At 44.7% G+C, this 16,155-nt stretch overlaps 4 protein-coding genes across 4 annotated transcripts; 1 reads left to right on the top strand and 3 right to left on the bottom strand.

Moving 5' to 3' along the window:
- Positions 1-39: 39 nt before the first annotated feature.
- On the bottom strand, positions 40-1,243 carry BCIN_11g03690 (hypothetical protein). Its single transcript, XM_001556860.2, has 2 exons — positions 611-1,243; positions 40-370 (listed from the first exon to the last, which is right to left on the bottom strand). The coding sequence occupies exons 1-2, from the start codon at positions 1,149-1,151 to the stop codon at positions 111-113; spliced, it is 801 nt and encodes a 266-aa protein (XP_001556910.2). The 5' UTR covers positions 1,152-1,243; the 3' UTR covers positions 40-110.
- Positions 1,244-3,277: 2,034 nt separating this feature from the next.
- On the top strand, positions 3,278-7,038 carry BCIN_11g03680 (hypothetical protein). The gene is made up of 2 exons (XM_001556858.2): positions 3,278-4,431; positions 4,486-7,038. The coding sequence occupies exons 1-2, from the start codon at positions 3,697-3,699 to the stop codon at positions 6,454-6,456; spliced, it is 2,706 nt and encodes a 901-aa protein (XP_001556908.2). The 5' UTR covers positions 3,278-3,696; the 3' UTR covers positions 6,457-7,038.
- A 341-nt stretch (positions 7,039-7,379) lies between these two features.
- Positions 7,380-11,056, bottom strand: BCIN_11g03670 (hypothetical protein). Its single transcript, XM_024695976.1, has 2 exons — positions 10,909-11,056; positions 7,380-10,860 (listed from the first exon to the last, which is right to left on the bottom strand). The coding sequence occupies exons 1-2, from the start codon at positions 10,923-10,925 to the stop codon at positions 7,827-7,829; spliced, it is 3,051 nt and encodes a 1,016-aa protein (XP_024551778.1). The 5' UTR covers positions 10,926-11,056; the 3' UTR covers positions 7,380-7,826.
- Positions 11,057-11,257: 201 nt separating this feature from the next.
- On the bottom strand, positions 11,258-14,761 carry BCIN_11g03660 (hypothetical protein). The gene is made up of 7 exons (XM_024695975.1): positions 14,028-14,761; positions 13,508-13,677; positions 13,439-13,458; positions 13,290-13,390; positions 13,022-13,243; positions 12,365-12,970; positions 11,258-12,311 (listed from the first exon to the last, which is right to left on the bottom strand). Exons 2-7 carry the CDS (start codon positions 13,581-13,583, stop codon positions 11,354-11,356), a joined length of 1,983 nt encoding a protein of 660 aa, XP_024551777.1. The 5' UTR covers positions 13,584-13,677; positions 14,028-14,761; the 3' UTR covers positions 11,258-11,353.
- Positions 14,762-16,155: the final 1,394 nt, after the last annotated feature.

Here is a 16,155-nt window from a genome sequence, read left to right as displayed (position 1 = left end):
GACGTGACTTGTGTAGTATAAGTTTAAAGCAACATATCTTATTCATCTATCTATCTATCCACCCATCCCATTTTCACATTCTATTCTATTTATTCCATCCCATCCCATCTCTATCTCTCTATCTCCTCTATCGTCTCCCCTTCCCCTCTAACCATAGCCCAATTCCTACCCACGCCCCACGTCCCCAAATCCACCTCCATACACTCTAATTCTCTAAATCCCGCACGCACATACACCGGATACCCTGCCGCAGTCGCTTCCAAATAACTTATTTTTGACTGGGCGTCTGCGAGATTTGTGATGGAGGTGAGGAGGAGGGTGCCCAGACCGAGTTTTTGGTAGCTGGGAGAGATGGAGAGGAAGTAAATTACTGGGGGTGTTAGATGGATGTTGATGGGGAGGGAGATAGAGGGCAGAAGGAGAGGGAATGAGTGAGGATTGGTGTGGAATGGAATCGATACGGGGTGTTTATTTATTTTGTGGGAATGGAAGGATTATTTATGAAAGTGCTGTGAAGATGGATAACACTCGCTTAAGAAATATATAAAGCAGAACGAAGGAAATAAAGAGAGTTGATATCAGAAAAGAATCAAAGAAAAACGCGACTTACAAAACATATCCTCCCTCTTATACCACTTCTCCCTCAACCTATTCCAGCCAGCCACCTTCGCCTCACAAATCTCCAACACCGAGCCTTCGGGGAACTTTCCCTCTCCTCTCTCCTTCCTCTCCCTCTCTTCCTTCTCCTCTTCCATCTTATTCCGTTCTTCTTCCTCTCTACTCACCACATGCGGTTCAGCCCAATGCGTCCACCCCGCCATATTTCCGGTGGAATTTTCCACCAGTTTCCAGGTATGCGTATGAGGTGTGCTCAGATACTTGGTGAAGACTTTGGTGAGCCAGGATGTGAATACGGACGGGGGAACTTGGGATTCCGGCCAGCGGGCGAGGCGGAAGGGGTCGTTAGCGAAGGCGAGGTTGTAGATGTTGAGCATGGAGGGGAGATCGGTCGGGGTGCAGGGGTGGATGGAGAAGAGGGGGTTCATGATGGGAGATTGGGTTGGTATTTTGGTGAGGAGGATATTGGGTTGATGGGAAATTTTAGGGGGATGAGATGGAATGAATGGGGTTGGAGTGGAATTGGGGAGCATGAGTATGAGTATGGGTACAAAATCTTGTTTTGAGTATTTGCTATCGAGTATACAAATACTGTTAGGGTTGTCAATGTGATGTGTTTTATATCATAGAAGATACAGAAGACCACGATTAATGAGTATTTGAAGAATATACTTATAACTCCATGACTCCTCCCACTTTCAAGACAAGTAGTCTACCAATAGTCTGATAATGACTCATCCACTGAGATGATGGAGAGATACCGAGAGCATGACAAGTCCAACATCCAAACCCGAATTCCTATCGGTGTTCAACATGTAGCGTTCCATCATTGAGAAGAAAACAGACTGGAATTTGTTGGCAGTCACACCCCACAACTTATATATTTTGACCCCGTAACCTACTCCTATACGGAGTTTTGTCTCCTTATCCCGATGAATAAATATTTCGGCATTCAGCCTTGTTGAAATGATTTATAAAACATGTCGCAATCGTCGTATATTGACTGATTGATTGATATGGCTCTTTATCTCCAAATCTCATGCAAGCAATGATTTTGAACCATGGATGAGATATATTACTCAATTAAAAATTTCCGCTTCCAGTTGAATCCAATGCGTGATGGAATCCAATTTCGGAGGTTTTTATGACCGTTGAATCGGCGTTGGCCCTCTTTCCCTGCTCTCCTGGGTTCATTATCAATCATTTTGAACTTTACTTGTAGGAGCGAGAGGAAGTTAATTTATCATCAGCATTTAGATTTCTACTGGCATGCACTTGTGGTAATGATCATGGTGATGAATACCCTTTTTGACACATTATCAGAGTAGAAACGGAAAATTGTCTCCCTTTTGAAAGAAAATATAACGGGTATTTCCAATGCTCGATGTAGAAACCCGACGATTTAATCTTATTTTATGAATTTGATGATCATGGTGATCCAAGGTCCTGTTTTTCCCTTTTTTTTCACCCGGGTTCCCTACTCTTCAAGTTCTAGAATTTGATTGCTTTGATGTTTCCTATGGAGTCAAATTTCAATTGACCTTGAACTTCTTGAGTAAAGATTGACATCAGTATCGTATCTCAACGTGGCTTTACCAGGATTTGACCTACAAGGGCTATTTTGTGGTCCCGGAATAGAAGGTGCTTTGTGCCTATAATAAGCCTGGTCTTAATCTGTTGTGTACCTTACAGTGGTCGGTCACTTGGTGGGACGAATCGAGAGGAAGAAATGATATTGAACTGAGCGTTGTACAGTACAGTGGCAATTCCAGACAGAAACTTCTCTGTACCATATGGAACGGAACTCCTTCATTTTCATGGGTGGGTAGGTAGGACTGTGTTCATACCAGCTCGACTACCTAGTATGTGTATGTAGCAAAAACGGATGGCTGAGAAGAAGAAGAAGAAGAAGAAGAAGAAGGAAAGAGATGAAGAGCAAAAATGGGCAGAAGGACGGAAGGGGGAAGAAAAGAAAAGAAATCAACAAACAGATAGTAAAAAGGATAAACATATCAGCAATATAAAAATCAAATCAAGCTCCGCCCTTCCAATTCCAATTGCAATTGCAATTCCAATTCCACCTCCACTTTCACTACCGACGAAGATCATCGGGAGACATAATAAGAAATTAACTTGTGGAACATATTTGGACGGAGTACGATGTGATAAGTCCCAAAGTCATATACGCGTCTCCATACAAAACCGCCTACGGAGGAATAATCTCAGTTCTCAGCGCAAATTGTGAACCGTGAACTGCCTTTCAAAATGGCTGCAGAGGACGTACCAGGTCTCTGCTAAGGATTCGTGCTACTGCTGTAGCTAATCCTTTGGGCATCACATCACAGGTCGTAGTTCCAGGCCAGGATTAAATGCTAAGAAGTAGCTTGCACAGTCTATGTCCGACATTATCCTGCTCGTGGTGTGGGGATTGGGGATATGCGGACAAATGCAAAACGCAAAATGCAAAATGTACTCCATGCACGCAATACTGTGCAGTGTGGAAAGGGAGGAGGGAGAAATAAAAGGAAGCATTGTGACTGGGTGAGTAGATGAGTAGATGAGTAGACGAGTAGATGACTAGGTAGGCTGGTAGCTCGATAATGCAGAGAGAGCATACCAGTAGCTTGCACACACATTTTCCATCTCTCTCCCCTTCCTTGACTCCACGTTATTCTTTCTCCTCTCTCTCCTTCCCCTTAAATATCCCATCGTCACATTTGGTATCTATTCACCATGAATATATGACTTGACTGCAGCCTCAGACGACCGTGAGATACATCGGTAGACCAAAAGAAAACGGATGGCCCCTATCCCCGAATCCTGCAAATCCAACCCTCCTACTCGCAGTCCGCACTGGAAGCCCAATCGATGAATCAATAATCGCCGACTAATAAATATTCTGGCCAACAACGACTGGCGCCAAAAGAGTGTCAAAATAAATCTAGATCTTTCATTGGATGGTCAATTGTCAGTCAGACTCAGTACCTAATACATTGTTCCAAACTTCCCCAACTCTAGAGGAAGGGAAAAAAGAAACTTTGTTCAGCTCTCGTGGTAGTGCCAGGTACTAGGCCCATCATGCAGAGGCAATCCTCCAGTACTACAGCAATCATGGTTTATCCACCTCGACCTGGTTCACAAAGTCCAACTTTAACTGAACCAGACATGATCCTCCCACTACATAATGAAACGAATTACGACTCAGAACCTTCATCGCGGCATGCTTCATTTCAATTTACTTCTTCGTCCGGGGATTCATGGCAACGGTCAGATAATTCCGAATATCTAGGTGGCCCGCCGCCTAGGACGCCAACCACGCCAATTATCTATGGGAATGGAACAATGTTATCAGACATAGGCGAGGTCACAGAGGTGGAAAGTACGCCAGGAAAGAAGTTACCGGGCCCTGCTGAACGAAGGTTCATCAAGCAACAGCAGCTTCAAAACGGGCATCGCATAAGTTCAACATCATTGGGTCATGATTTGAGGAGGTCGGGAACCAAGACCGGAACGCACGAGAGAAAAATATCGGTGGAATCTGCGAGTACTGTCACGTCCGAACCACAATCGGCGATGTTTGGGGATATCGATGATACAGTCAGTGTGGATGATAGCAATTTCCAGGGTGATGATGAAGAGAGTGTGGCAGAATCATATACGGACCCTTATCGCAAGGAACTTGTGGAACAAGAGACACGCAGATTGTCGCGCAGGGAAGGGAATTTTGGAGATGGGGAAGATGATCAGAATTCGAGTGCCGCTTTGAGTAGGAGGGCGGAACAAATTCTATTGAATGCTAAACGTCGACTCAATGTGAGTTTTAGCAAGTCACAATTTGAGTTTATACGCTGACAATCACCTCTTTAGAACATGGAAGGGAATTTAACACGAGCACGAAGCTCCCTTATTATAACGCCATCAATTTCCATGCCTTCGATCTACAGTAGTAGTCCTTTAACCAATCCATCTCTCCTACAAGTCGATCGGCGCATCAGTGGTCTGCCTTTGAGACAACGATCATTTTCCAATTTTCATACAGATTCAACGGCTTCGAGCCCTGGCCATTCGAGGGTCTGGAGCGAAAATAACATATCTCCTTCGCGAGCCACAGCATTCCCCGTTCGCGCCTCGAGCGCAGCAGCTACATACAGAGCAAGAAGTTCTATGGGCTCGCACACACCAAAACCAGCTTCGCCACTTTCTCCGGGAATGATTAAAGAGGAGAGCAATGAAAATGGAAGGCCAAGAGGATCCGGGCAATCTTCGCCACATAACAGGATTTCTCCTTCACAACAATCGCATCTTGAGCCCCTGGTCGAGGATGGGGTTCCTGAATTTGACGACAGGACTAATGGGAGGACAGATGCTGATAAAGAATATCCAACTGCTCGAGAAGGACTCTTGAGTCGCTCTTCGTCAACTTCAAGCATAAGAATGCAGGATATACAACATCAAATGAGTGATTTGAAAGGGAGACTGTCCGCTTTGCGAGATCGTGCTAGAGATGATAATATGAAGCGTCGCAGCCTCCAGAGTTTACGTACCCCTAGTCCATTTACGGCAGGAGAACAGTGGTATAGTGGGGGTGTTATTGGTCAAGATGTCGTTCCCAAGACAGATTCAGTAGTAGATCATGTTCAGTCGAATGGGATCCAGAATGGCGACCCTACCAAGAATGTATACACTCCACAGCCGACCCAAGTATCTACAAGACAAACCCCAACATATGCCGAGTCGGATGCTACAAGTATATATGAAGATGTTGATGAGGGCCAGGTCAAGCCACCTGGGTTCCCTACCCATCAGAATCAAACACAAGTAGTAGAGGAGGAGGGCTATGATACCTGCTCAGAGGTGTCTGAAGTTTCAAGCAATGACAGTTACAATGATGACCGTTCAGAATTTGACGAATTTGACAACGAGGATAATAGTGATGCATCCATTTATCACGAATCAGTAACCGAACAGGTATCACACGAGGATCGTGAAGATGCATTCGATTATGAACATTTCTTTCTGTACAGCGCAATGGGTACAATGAGTCGAGAAAGACGAGGAAGCATTAGCTCAGAGGATTCTGTGGAAACAACACGGGGACCTTCAGTTCCAATGCCGCTCGTAGAGAATGGCCATGACCCTAGTCAACGATCTTCCATGGTACATTTTAGATCTGACAGTAACGCTTCGATTTCTACTCTGGCCACATTTGCAACCGCCAAGTCAAATGTGGAGGAGGATGAATATAATGAAGATGAAGATCCTTTCAATTTAACCATCCCTATTACCGCTACTCGTAAAGTTGATGCCCCGGACTCACCTACAATCTCTCCTTATAAGCCAACTACAACCACTTCTGTTGCAACCAAACGGTCTACATTTGGATCTTTACCCCCTAGGAATACCATTATCAATGATCACAACGATATTGGAATAGCTCGAGGCTCCGGATTATACGATATTGATGTGATACCTGGCGTCCACTCCAGGAACCTTTCCCTCGACTCAGCTACCTCTGTCAGCACAACACGTAGCGTCCCTCTCTCCATCAAACCCAAAAAACAACCCAGCGCATTTGGTCCATCTGGAACTGCCTCCAGCACCAATTACCACCCAATCCGTTCCGATTCCCTTGAAAATAACCGGAATCGCACACGGACATCACCAGTGCAGATGCTCTCCAAGGATGACCAAATTCTTGTTGAGCGATTAGTCGCCAGCCTGGGAAAATGTGTTTTGGAATTGCAGGACACGGAAGCGGGAAATTACGATTCGAGGATTTGGAGACGGAGATTGGATGCTGCGAGGAGGGTTTTGGACGGTGAAGAGGGAGCTATTTAACAATACGCTCATTCATTCTCTTGTTGCCTTTTGATTCTGTTTCGAGTCAAGATTTAATTGTCTTTTTGCATGGGCGAAAAGTAACAACTTCATTTCATTTGTCAATATTTTCTCTTAATCTTTTGGAGACAACGGGATGCCATCAATATGGTGCTGGGAATGGGTTGAGCAATAACGGCAATGGGAATACAGAAAAATGGGATATTCGCAATTTAAGACGGCACGGCAACAATTCTTAGGTCAGGGTGTAGGTATTACCTACCACGACGTAATGTATCTTACATAATCTTTTTTCTTATATTTTTGGGGGGCGGAGGGTAGTTAGTTGGAGATTTGGAGAGGTTTCTTCTTCTTCTTTGATACCCCATTTTTTAGTTATTGTATGGCCTTTCTTCTTTTTTCACATTTGCAAAGGGGATTGAGAGGATGAGGGGCGAGTGAGTCTGAGAGGGGAGAAGATGAGAGGAGAGAGCGGAAAAGAAAGTAGTGGATAGATAGATAGATAGATAGAAATGAACGAAGAAATGAAGAACTACATAATCTGTGATTATATTACAAGAGTAAATAAATTCAAACAAAACAGAACAAAACAAAGCAAAGCAAAAAAAACAATAGAATCTTGAACCAAAGTGAGCCCAAGATATATTGTATTGAATAAGAACGCGAATATGTATATATGTATACCTACGAGGTACCTAGCAATTCGATATATCCATCACCTTCCCAGTGATTACAATCCCAGTTGCAAATCTCGAATTTTGATTCCTCGAAACCATCAAGATCCCCCCACCCCTTCCTACAAGCGGAAAATTTCCATCTACCTACCCATCGCTCCCCTTTTTCTCTCCTCTCTTGCCTCGCTACAATATAGTCAATCACACAGACACCAATCTTTTCTTCGCATGTATACACGTGTAAATGAGTGAGCGAGTAGAAATGAATTTCAATTCCAAACTCTCTAGCTAGTATCTAGGTTCTAGCATTTAGCAATTAGCATCCAGCATTTTAACACTGCAAATCTATCTAAACGAACGACTGGCAAAAAAAGCAACAAAACAAAACAAGACGAGAAGAGAAGAGAATACAGAAACCACTTCCTATAGGAACCACTTCCCAACAATCTTCCAGCTCGAGACAGGCAAATAACGCATACTCCGCCATTGATTGCCTCACCCTATCTCCAAACTTTCTTCTTCTTCGTTTCGGCTTATCAATAATGGTACAATCCACCAGAAACGAAAAAGAAAATCATAACCACTCTCGGCAACCAATTCCCAATAACGACTGATCCATATCACAATTCCCATCTCCATTTCCATCCATATTTTTTCAAAGAATACTAATTCACTCTCTCACATCCACGCCCACACCTAACAACCACTTACACAAACAATACTTGGCTTTCTCTCCAATTCGCCTCTTCTCTCATCCTCATCAATCTCCTCTTCTACAACCGTCATCAAAACCATCTCCACCTCATCACCCATTCCCTCTCCCATCCTCTTCACATTCACATTCGCATACGCATTCTCCTTATCAATCTTCTCAACTCTCAGCGGTTCCACCCTCTCAACATCCTTCCAACCCCTCACCTCTTCAAATTCCTCTTCCTCCCCAAACCCCACCTTCTTCGCATTCCCATCTCCCGTCTTCAAGCATTCCATCTTCACAGCCCCAAAATCTTTCCCATCCTTCCCATCGCCACATTCCAACATCGCCGGTCTCGACTCTACAAGCGTATCACCACTAAGATTCTCCAATTTCATCAAAGAACCCGCAACCACAGCAGAACCACTATCAGAACCCCTCATACCCACCGCACTCCCCGACCCTTTCCCCACACTTCCAATGACCACCGTCTCCGTACTTCCATTTACCACCAAATCCCCATTCTCCTCACTCGGCAACCCACTTGCCCTCCTCACCGTCGCCAACTTTGCACTCGGCAATCTCAGCGTATCAATCCTATGACTAGTGCTTCTCATCCCATGAATCCTCGGAGCTACAAACCCATTCCCCACGCTTCCAATCTGTGCTTCTTTATCCGAGAGTGACGAATTAGTTCGAGTCTTAAAACATCGGTTACACAATTTTCTAATCCAATTTTGAGTTGAATCCGAACTGCCACTTGCGCAATTACTTTCTCTAGTACAGGCCACTAAACTACCTGAATGCTCTGGAGTTAATTGTCTCAAGGGATCATAAGCAGGCGGGCCCCTAGCCCATCGACCCCCCTCCGTTGCATTCGTAGCATCTCCTTTGTTGTTCCAGGGATAAGTGTTACACACTCGTGCTGAATGTTGTGTCATACCATTTGCATCGACAACCCCACTTAGTTGTCTAAAGGGTTGGGCTTTCGGACTTGCAGCTCGATTAACAAAAGTGATGATGAGGAATATAAGAGAACCAAATCCAGCAAGAAGAAGGAAAGCCATGATGAGTTTTAGTCCGACGTTTTTGTTTTTGACCGACTGAAGACACTGATAGTGCTTAAATGTGTTTCCAACAAACCGTTCACAGTCGTCTGGTGTTTGTGGTACCCAATCGTCAGGCCAAAGACCTCGACGATTACGAGCTGGTGAAACTTGTGTAGTTTTAGACCAAGGTCTAGGCGTCTCTTCAAAGCATTGAAGATTTCCTCGTAAGTCATTGATGCAGTGGCGAATGGAAGTTACTGTTTCCATGGAGGTTGGCTGTGCTGCAGCAGTTGATTGATCCGTTACATCCGGTTGTTCCGTAGCGCTTGCTTGTGGTATGTCATTGGATTGATTCGTAGCATTGGATTGACCCGTGGCACTGGATTGTTCTGTATTCTTAGGCAAAGAGGCCTGCGTCCCGTGCTTGTATCCTGGCCTATATATACACCAATGATCATCAGTGAGAATCCATGGCGGCTCACATGAATCAGCTTGCCAGCTGGGAGCAACATCACGTTCCTCACTTATGGCTTTACCGCGTCGTTGCCGGATGATCTTTCGAGGCTGGGCCAATGGATCTTGGGGATGCTTGCGTTGGTATTTGGGATCAAAGAAGCACCGGCCATCCATAGTACGGATCCAAGGGGGATCACAATTTCCAATCGTGGGGGGAGGGAGAGTGGCAGTAGGGGAGATGGCGGTAGAGATAGAGTTTGGATCAGAAGTATGTGTAGAAGTGGTAGTCGCAGTATACTTCGTTGACAATGTTGCAATAGAATATGACTTCTTTGAATCGGGTCCCCAAACTCCCAACGGCTTACTTGATGAGCCCCGATAGTAACACCAACCGTCATTGGTATGAATCCAAAATTTTGGACATGATTCAGCCCGAAAAGGTCTGGGTTCGAGTTTATTTGGCTCATTTACTACCGCTCCGCGACGCTGTTTTCCCGAATATATTGATCTTTCAGAAGCGGGTGGATCATTGAAGATTTCCGGTCTGGTTGTCTGGTGTTCAAAGCTACCTCGGTAAATACACCAACCATCAGTGGTACGGACCCAACCATGTCTACACAAATCTGCCTTATAGGGTCTGTAGTTGACACTGGTCTCCTCATCTATTGCCGCTTCCCGAGCTTGCAGTTGTGTGTTGGGATCGACAGGTGGTGGCCTGACTAAAATAGAAATTGGTTTGTTCTCTGCTGGCTTTATTGGACCGTTTACTAACTCTCTGGGACATTTTCCACCATTTTTTATTTCACTATCGTAGGAACAAATGTCAATGACCTTGGGCGTGAGAGTAGAAGTAGGTATGAGCGTGTGAACTGGGAAAAGAGCAGTATCTACATCCACGATCAAGGAGCGAGGTGTGGGCTGCCACGCATGAGAGATACATCTTCCACCGTGCTTGCGTCGCTCTTGCCAAGAACAATGCCTTGAAATCACACGGTCATCGTCTCTGATGGGAAGGGTCAATTGCCTGATACATTTCACTCCGTTCCTGTTTTTGATCTCCGGAGAACAATGTTGTAATCGTTCGATTTCGGACTTGGCTTGGTGCTTTGAGCCACCAAGCGCATAATCCCCATATTGAATACCGTCTGTAGCAGCATCGGTAGCGTCCTCAGATCGTTGGACTTGTTCACTGGCAGAAATATCCGTCAACTTTTCCAATGTCGAGCCACGAATGCGTAATCTCTGAACAAACAACTTCGCAGACTTCAAAAATCGAAGCGGAACATGAGGAACTTGATGTTCAAGTTCATTTGAGACATCGAATTTGGCAGGATGCTCCAGACTTTTAGCAAAAACTTCGTTAAAAGGATATCCCTGTTTGTTGCGAAGCGCTACTGTTGGCAAGAAAGCAATGCAAATAACTAGAGCAATAACGGTGATTTTTAGGACGACTTTGAAAGCTGTGTAGTAGTGCGAGTTGGTAGCCTGCTGCTCTGTATCGATACGAATAGGTGCCTTCAGTTTTCTGGGTCTAGAAATGTCAGAAGGCATACTTTTTTACAAGAACACAATTACTCACGAAAAGAATGGCGGCATTCTGACAGACGAGCCAGCTGGCTAGCTTAGACTAGTAGGATAAAAGTAATATGATATAGTGAAATGCTTTTGCAATGCTGAGAACAATATTTGTCTCCAAAAGTGTGTTAACAATACGACACAACTGTGTCTAGAAAGTGGAGAATGAATAGAAGTTAGATGAAAAGAACAGAAATATGTAGGAAAGTAGATTGGCACTAAGAAGTAAATAATGATTTTTTAAACGCGAAGAAGGTACGAGCAGCACGTTCAACTAAGCAGCTGAGAACTGGGGTCACTCTTTCCATAGTAATCAGATTTTCCCGTTACAGGAAGCTGCGAAGCTCAGGCGATGGTGATGTCATGAATTTATTGATAGATTGATACTTTATTAACCAGTTTAAAAATGAGAGTCGGTAGTCGACGGTTGTTCAAGTACTTTATTTGTTCTACAAGCCGGTTGCTCCAGCTCCATGGCCTGCTCCGCCAAATCCTGAGGTGTCCGGATACATTGAGTTCATATTTGGCCACTCATGCTTCATTTGATAAGTTCTATGATCGTAGCCAGGTGGTGGCATATAATTCGGGCTGTGATCAATGGGAGACTCTTCTTTGATATATTGTTGTTGCTGCTGCTGCTGTTGTCTCCTGTGCAGGCTCGCAATGATTGGCTCAGCTCGAGCGTCGAAACTCGACAGGAGTGCCTTCGAATCCTCCCATCTTTGACCAAATGTTCTCAAAGTTTCCTTTATGTGGTTTATACAGTTGAGGCTCCGATCGATGTGACCAGATCCAGTGACTATCGGAAGAGAGGGTGGTGGAGAGCTCGTTCCACTAGTGTTGTATGAGCCATTGAATATCTGATCTTGACTGTCTGATAGCACCGCCATCAACTGACTTCCAATGAAATAAACTCGTAGAGCATCATGATAGGTATAGAATGCCTTGTTGATAGGATCTTGACTGATAGAAAAAATCTTTTGCATGTATGCTATGGCGTAGTCGAAAATCAAATTCTTTGCATAATCTGATACTACATGAACTCGGCATGATGGGGCAAGACAATACACGTAGCTATAGAGTAGTTCCAATTCAAAGAAATCCTTGAAAGCAAGCGGAAGTGACCCAGGAAAGGAATTAGACCAATCTCGCATTTCTTGGCACATTTTCCAGAGATATGTTGAGCCTTGTGGCAATGGTTCTCGACTGGACTGAAACAGCTCTTGATACCAACTTGACTGAGCACGTCGCAATTGCCACAACAGATGTGCAGAATCCATGGAATGAGGGCCAACTATTGGATCTGCCTGACCCATTGTAGGGAACGTGGGCGATACGGATGGGTATTCAACGCTAGATGAGTCGTCCGTGAAGGAAAATGCTCTTGCATGAACCATGCTGATAGATCTAGTTTTATCAACATCCACTGATTTTTCTTAAACGAAGAGACACTTGCTTACCTATCGAGCGAGTAAACGCAATAAAATATCCTCCTCCTCATGTCTAATGCTTTTTTGTCTGGTTGTTGCTCTTTAGGCGGATCTTGATGAAATCCCAAATCAACAACTGCCCGACAAGCAAACCCCATCAACTGCCAACTATCAAAGTGGGCTGGATCCAGCATTGCATACTGAACAAACAGCACCAAGGCCTGAATTTGGGAAACATGACCTGGCATGAGAACATGATCGGCGTAGGCAAGAGCACGACCAGCCCAAGAAACACCTTCCTCGTATTTGGAGTCTAAATGATTTCGGGATTGAGCGGTGGATGATATGGCCAAGACCATGTAGAATAGCCAGTGCTCAAAATCAGTCACCGGTTGACTACCCCCCTGATAGATTTTGTCTAATGCATTGAATAGAGCTGTCTCGGAGACAATCGGATATAGAGCAAAAATATTATCGAGATAATATTGAATCGATGCCGTCGCCACAGATCTCAGTGGCAATTGTAGGGAGCCGGACTCAGGCAATTCGTCATGGTTGGCCGCCGAAAGAATGAGTCTAGCAAATGTCATATTTGTTGTAGAGGATTCGAAATCGCGTGTGGTAGCATGGACAGACCTATTGTTGTTAGCAGAAATCTCTCAAAGATCAGGAGCATTAGTATCTCACAAGAAACCAAAGTCCGAGACCAATTCATTTACATCAGCAGCCTCCCTCTTTCTAGCTGCCTTTCCATGGATTGCTGCTCTAATGGTAGCTAGAGAGTCCTTTCGGTCTGGCAATTCCGTTGGTGTATCGACATCATGCATCGCAACAGATGCTTTCCTTAACCGAGCGTATGCAAGGCGCTTCTCGAGCTTCTCGACTCGTGATTCAAGAGAAGCAACATAACTTTGACTGTTAGTTATGTAAAAATATTATTGGGATGGTGTCTTACCTCCTTTCCTTCCCCTTCGCAAACTGATCATTTGCACTTGAACATTCGTTCAGTCTTCCAGATTTCTCACACGCAGTACACGCAGGTAGTTTTCCATCGCACTTCAAAAGGTGTTAGTGAATTTACGCTAAAGGTCGGAAGATTCAGACCTTAATTTTTGCGGCTCGACCTATTATTTATTAGCCAATGGAGTTGTACTTCTTGGTAGATGGACTGACATCTTGAACATGCTGAGACTGGTCTAGAAACTCGTAGTAGCGGAGTATCAGCCGCGCTTTGCCCGGCTCGACGCATCCTTACTCTAGCACTGGATCTTTCAGTATTCGGAGTTTTCAGATGAGTAGATTTATTGTTGATATGCTATATCCCCATTGCCATCAAAATTTGGCTACAGAACGTCAGTTGAATATAAGAACTCGTGATTCAACTCAAAATTCTAACGGAAAATAAAAACTGCAGGTTCAAAGACAGAGAGATTATACTCCTAAGCACCTTCCACAAGATCATGCATGTTGCAAATTATGCAAGGCACTACTTGTCAAGGGCTTCTCTCTCATGTGATTGCGAGGCTCGGATAGAAATCTCTCGCAGTTGCCATGAAGCCCGGACGTTGAAGTTCACGAGCAATTAGCATAGGGTAAGACTGTACCACGCGCGAATGAATAACAGCAACAATTCTGCACTGAGATGAGTGTAGAGATCCACAAAGACAGACGAAAGTGGAATGCCTCAACCCACCTTCTGAACAAGCGGAACTCTGGCCAACAAATTTGCCGTCTAAAATTGCAGCGGAAGAAAAAGTATTAATCCGTCTGGACGGTCTCGCAGCGGGGTCCAAGGGTGTGAGGAAAGTTGCAGTCAGGAAGGATTCATGCCCTTGTTTATCGATATATGAATAGTACTTGCTGGCCGCCTTAATTACTGAACTTTCCCTATCATTGTATGTCCGAAAAATGATTATCTTGAATGTCGAAAAAAAAAAACGGCTTTTGCCTCCACCAAATTGGTACGTCGCGCGTTTGAAAATTACTCTTCCACGATCCAACTTATATATGTAGCCAATAACCCAGAGACAGAGGGTTCGAGTCTAATGTGACTTAGTGATGCTCGGAGGGTCCGAAAGACTTGCATCAAGTATTCCACTGAAAAGGGCACTTCGATAATGGATTTCTGCAGAATCCTTGAGTACAGCCGTTCCTTCGGTACTCGGTAAGTGTTACAAACAAGCAAAATTGGTGATTGATGATCTTTTGATTTCTACGCCCCACTAGAGTGTACGGAGTGGTGGAGTAGGTGAAGTTGCAGGGCCAAAATTGGGAGGATATATATAGTTGAAAAGGAATTCAAAGGAAACAAAGACTCGCAGACACAAGGACAGCCTTGGAGGGGAAGAAAGAAACGGCCGCTTATTTCTGCACGACCAACTGTTATCGTTGTCTCGAGCGTGTATCGTGTATCGTGTATCGTGCATCGGCAGGAGTAGTGTGGTAGTGTGGTAGTGTAGAATGATGCGTAAGTCCTGATCCCGTGACTCAACAAAGTCGGTCGAGAAGTACAGAGAGTACACCTGGATTCTGCAGTTGCACCGTTCCAGAAGAAGCCAACGTCTGTTACTTCGTTTAGCCGATACCAATCATACATACTTTCCAATACGAGTGGTTCGGATTGCAATCCGACAATCCGATGCTTTCAATTCTCGAATCTGATGATTAGGACGGATATTCAATGACTATGGAATACTGAATCTACTGTGAATAGGCAGGAGCACCTAGGGCTTGTACTACTTTCAAACGCTGGAAGCGTGTGTTCACTCTGTCAGTCTAGAATATCGCTCATCGTGATGCCAATGGGCTACCGGTTTCTCCCAATGTGCACAACTACACTACCTGGTAAATACACACAGCTTACCATCCGACGCCTCATGGTTGCTGGCATGTGTTTCAACGAAGCATGGTGATTGCTCTCTTTTGTTGTCTCGAGCGGCAATACAATAAGACAGAGAAAAGAAGGAAAGGGGGACTGGAAGGGCGGCCGAGGAAAGAGACCATGAACACCAGAATACTACGACATCTCCCTCGCTTTCTTATCAATCTTGGACGAAAGTCTTGGGGGTCTCGAGCTTTGGTACAATAATACTCCAATAGTTATCAATAAGTCAATCCTTCAATGATCCAATTGTCCGATGGTGGCACATCCTGACAGCATCCACCCCTCCTCCATGTCCCTCGGTAAGATAATCGTTCAAAAGGCTAGAATTTGGATGGACTAGTCAATCAAGTACCCGTATCACCTCAAGTATTGCTTCCATTTCTGATAATGAGTGTTCGCGTAGCCTTACTATAAAACATCGCGAGGTCGTTGAATCACATTGCTAATTGCTCCTTCTCTGATCTTGAGACTAAGGCCGGTTTGTTGGATTCGTCATTGAAAAAGCTAGAATCCCAATTAGACTAGCCATCTTGATATCGCCCGGGCCTTTGCTGTTCACATAGGGAGGTGTCGGGGGAGTCTAGTTAGACAGGTAGGTGTGTTGAGTTCGACCTTCACCTCCTATAGGGATGGATGAGGAGACCAAGCTCATATTAATACGAGCTGCAAGACCAGTTCTCTCGCACTGGACGTTCGCCCCCTATGAAGTATGTCTATCCGCATGCAAAACTACAACTACAGCTACAACTACGACGGCTTTACTTGTCAGATGCGTCCTGCATGAAGCAGGGGATTCTCGGTTTCTCAAAAACGCTGTATGCCCAGCTGGTGTGATAGATCAATATTCTTGCAGCCCCGTGGTATCGACAAATCTGACCGAGAGGAACACTGGTGGGCGTACTAGGCTCAATTCCCCTGCTCCACAGGGCCACATTTT

This window comes from Botrytis cinerea, chromosome 11, assembly GCF_000143535.2.
Source record: "Botrytis cinerea B05.10 chromosome 11, complete sequence".
Taxonomy (NCBI): domain Eukaryota; kingdom Fungi; phylum Ascomycota; class Leotiomycetes; order Helotiales; family Sclerotiniaceae; genus Botrytis; species Botrytis cinerea.
The sequence above is the reverse complement of the archived record's forward strand: the minus strand, read 5'-3'. Positions and strand labels throughout refer to the sequence as shown.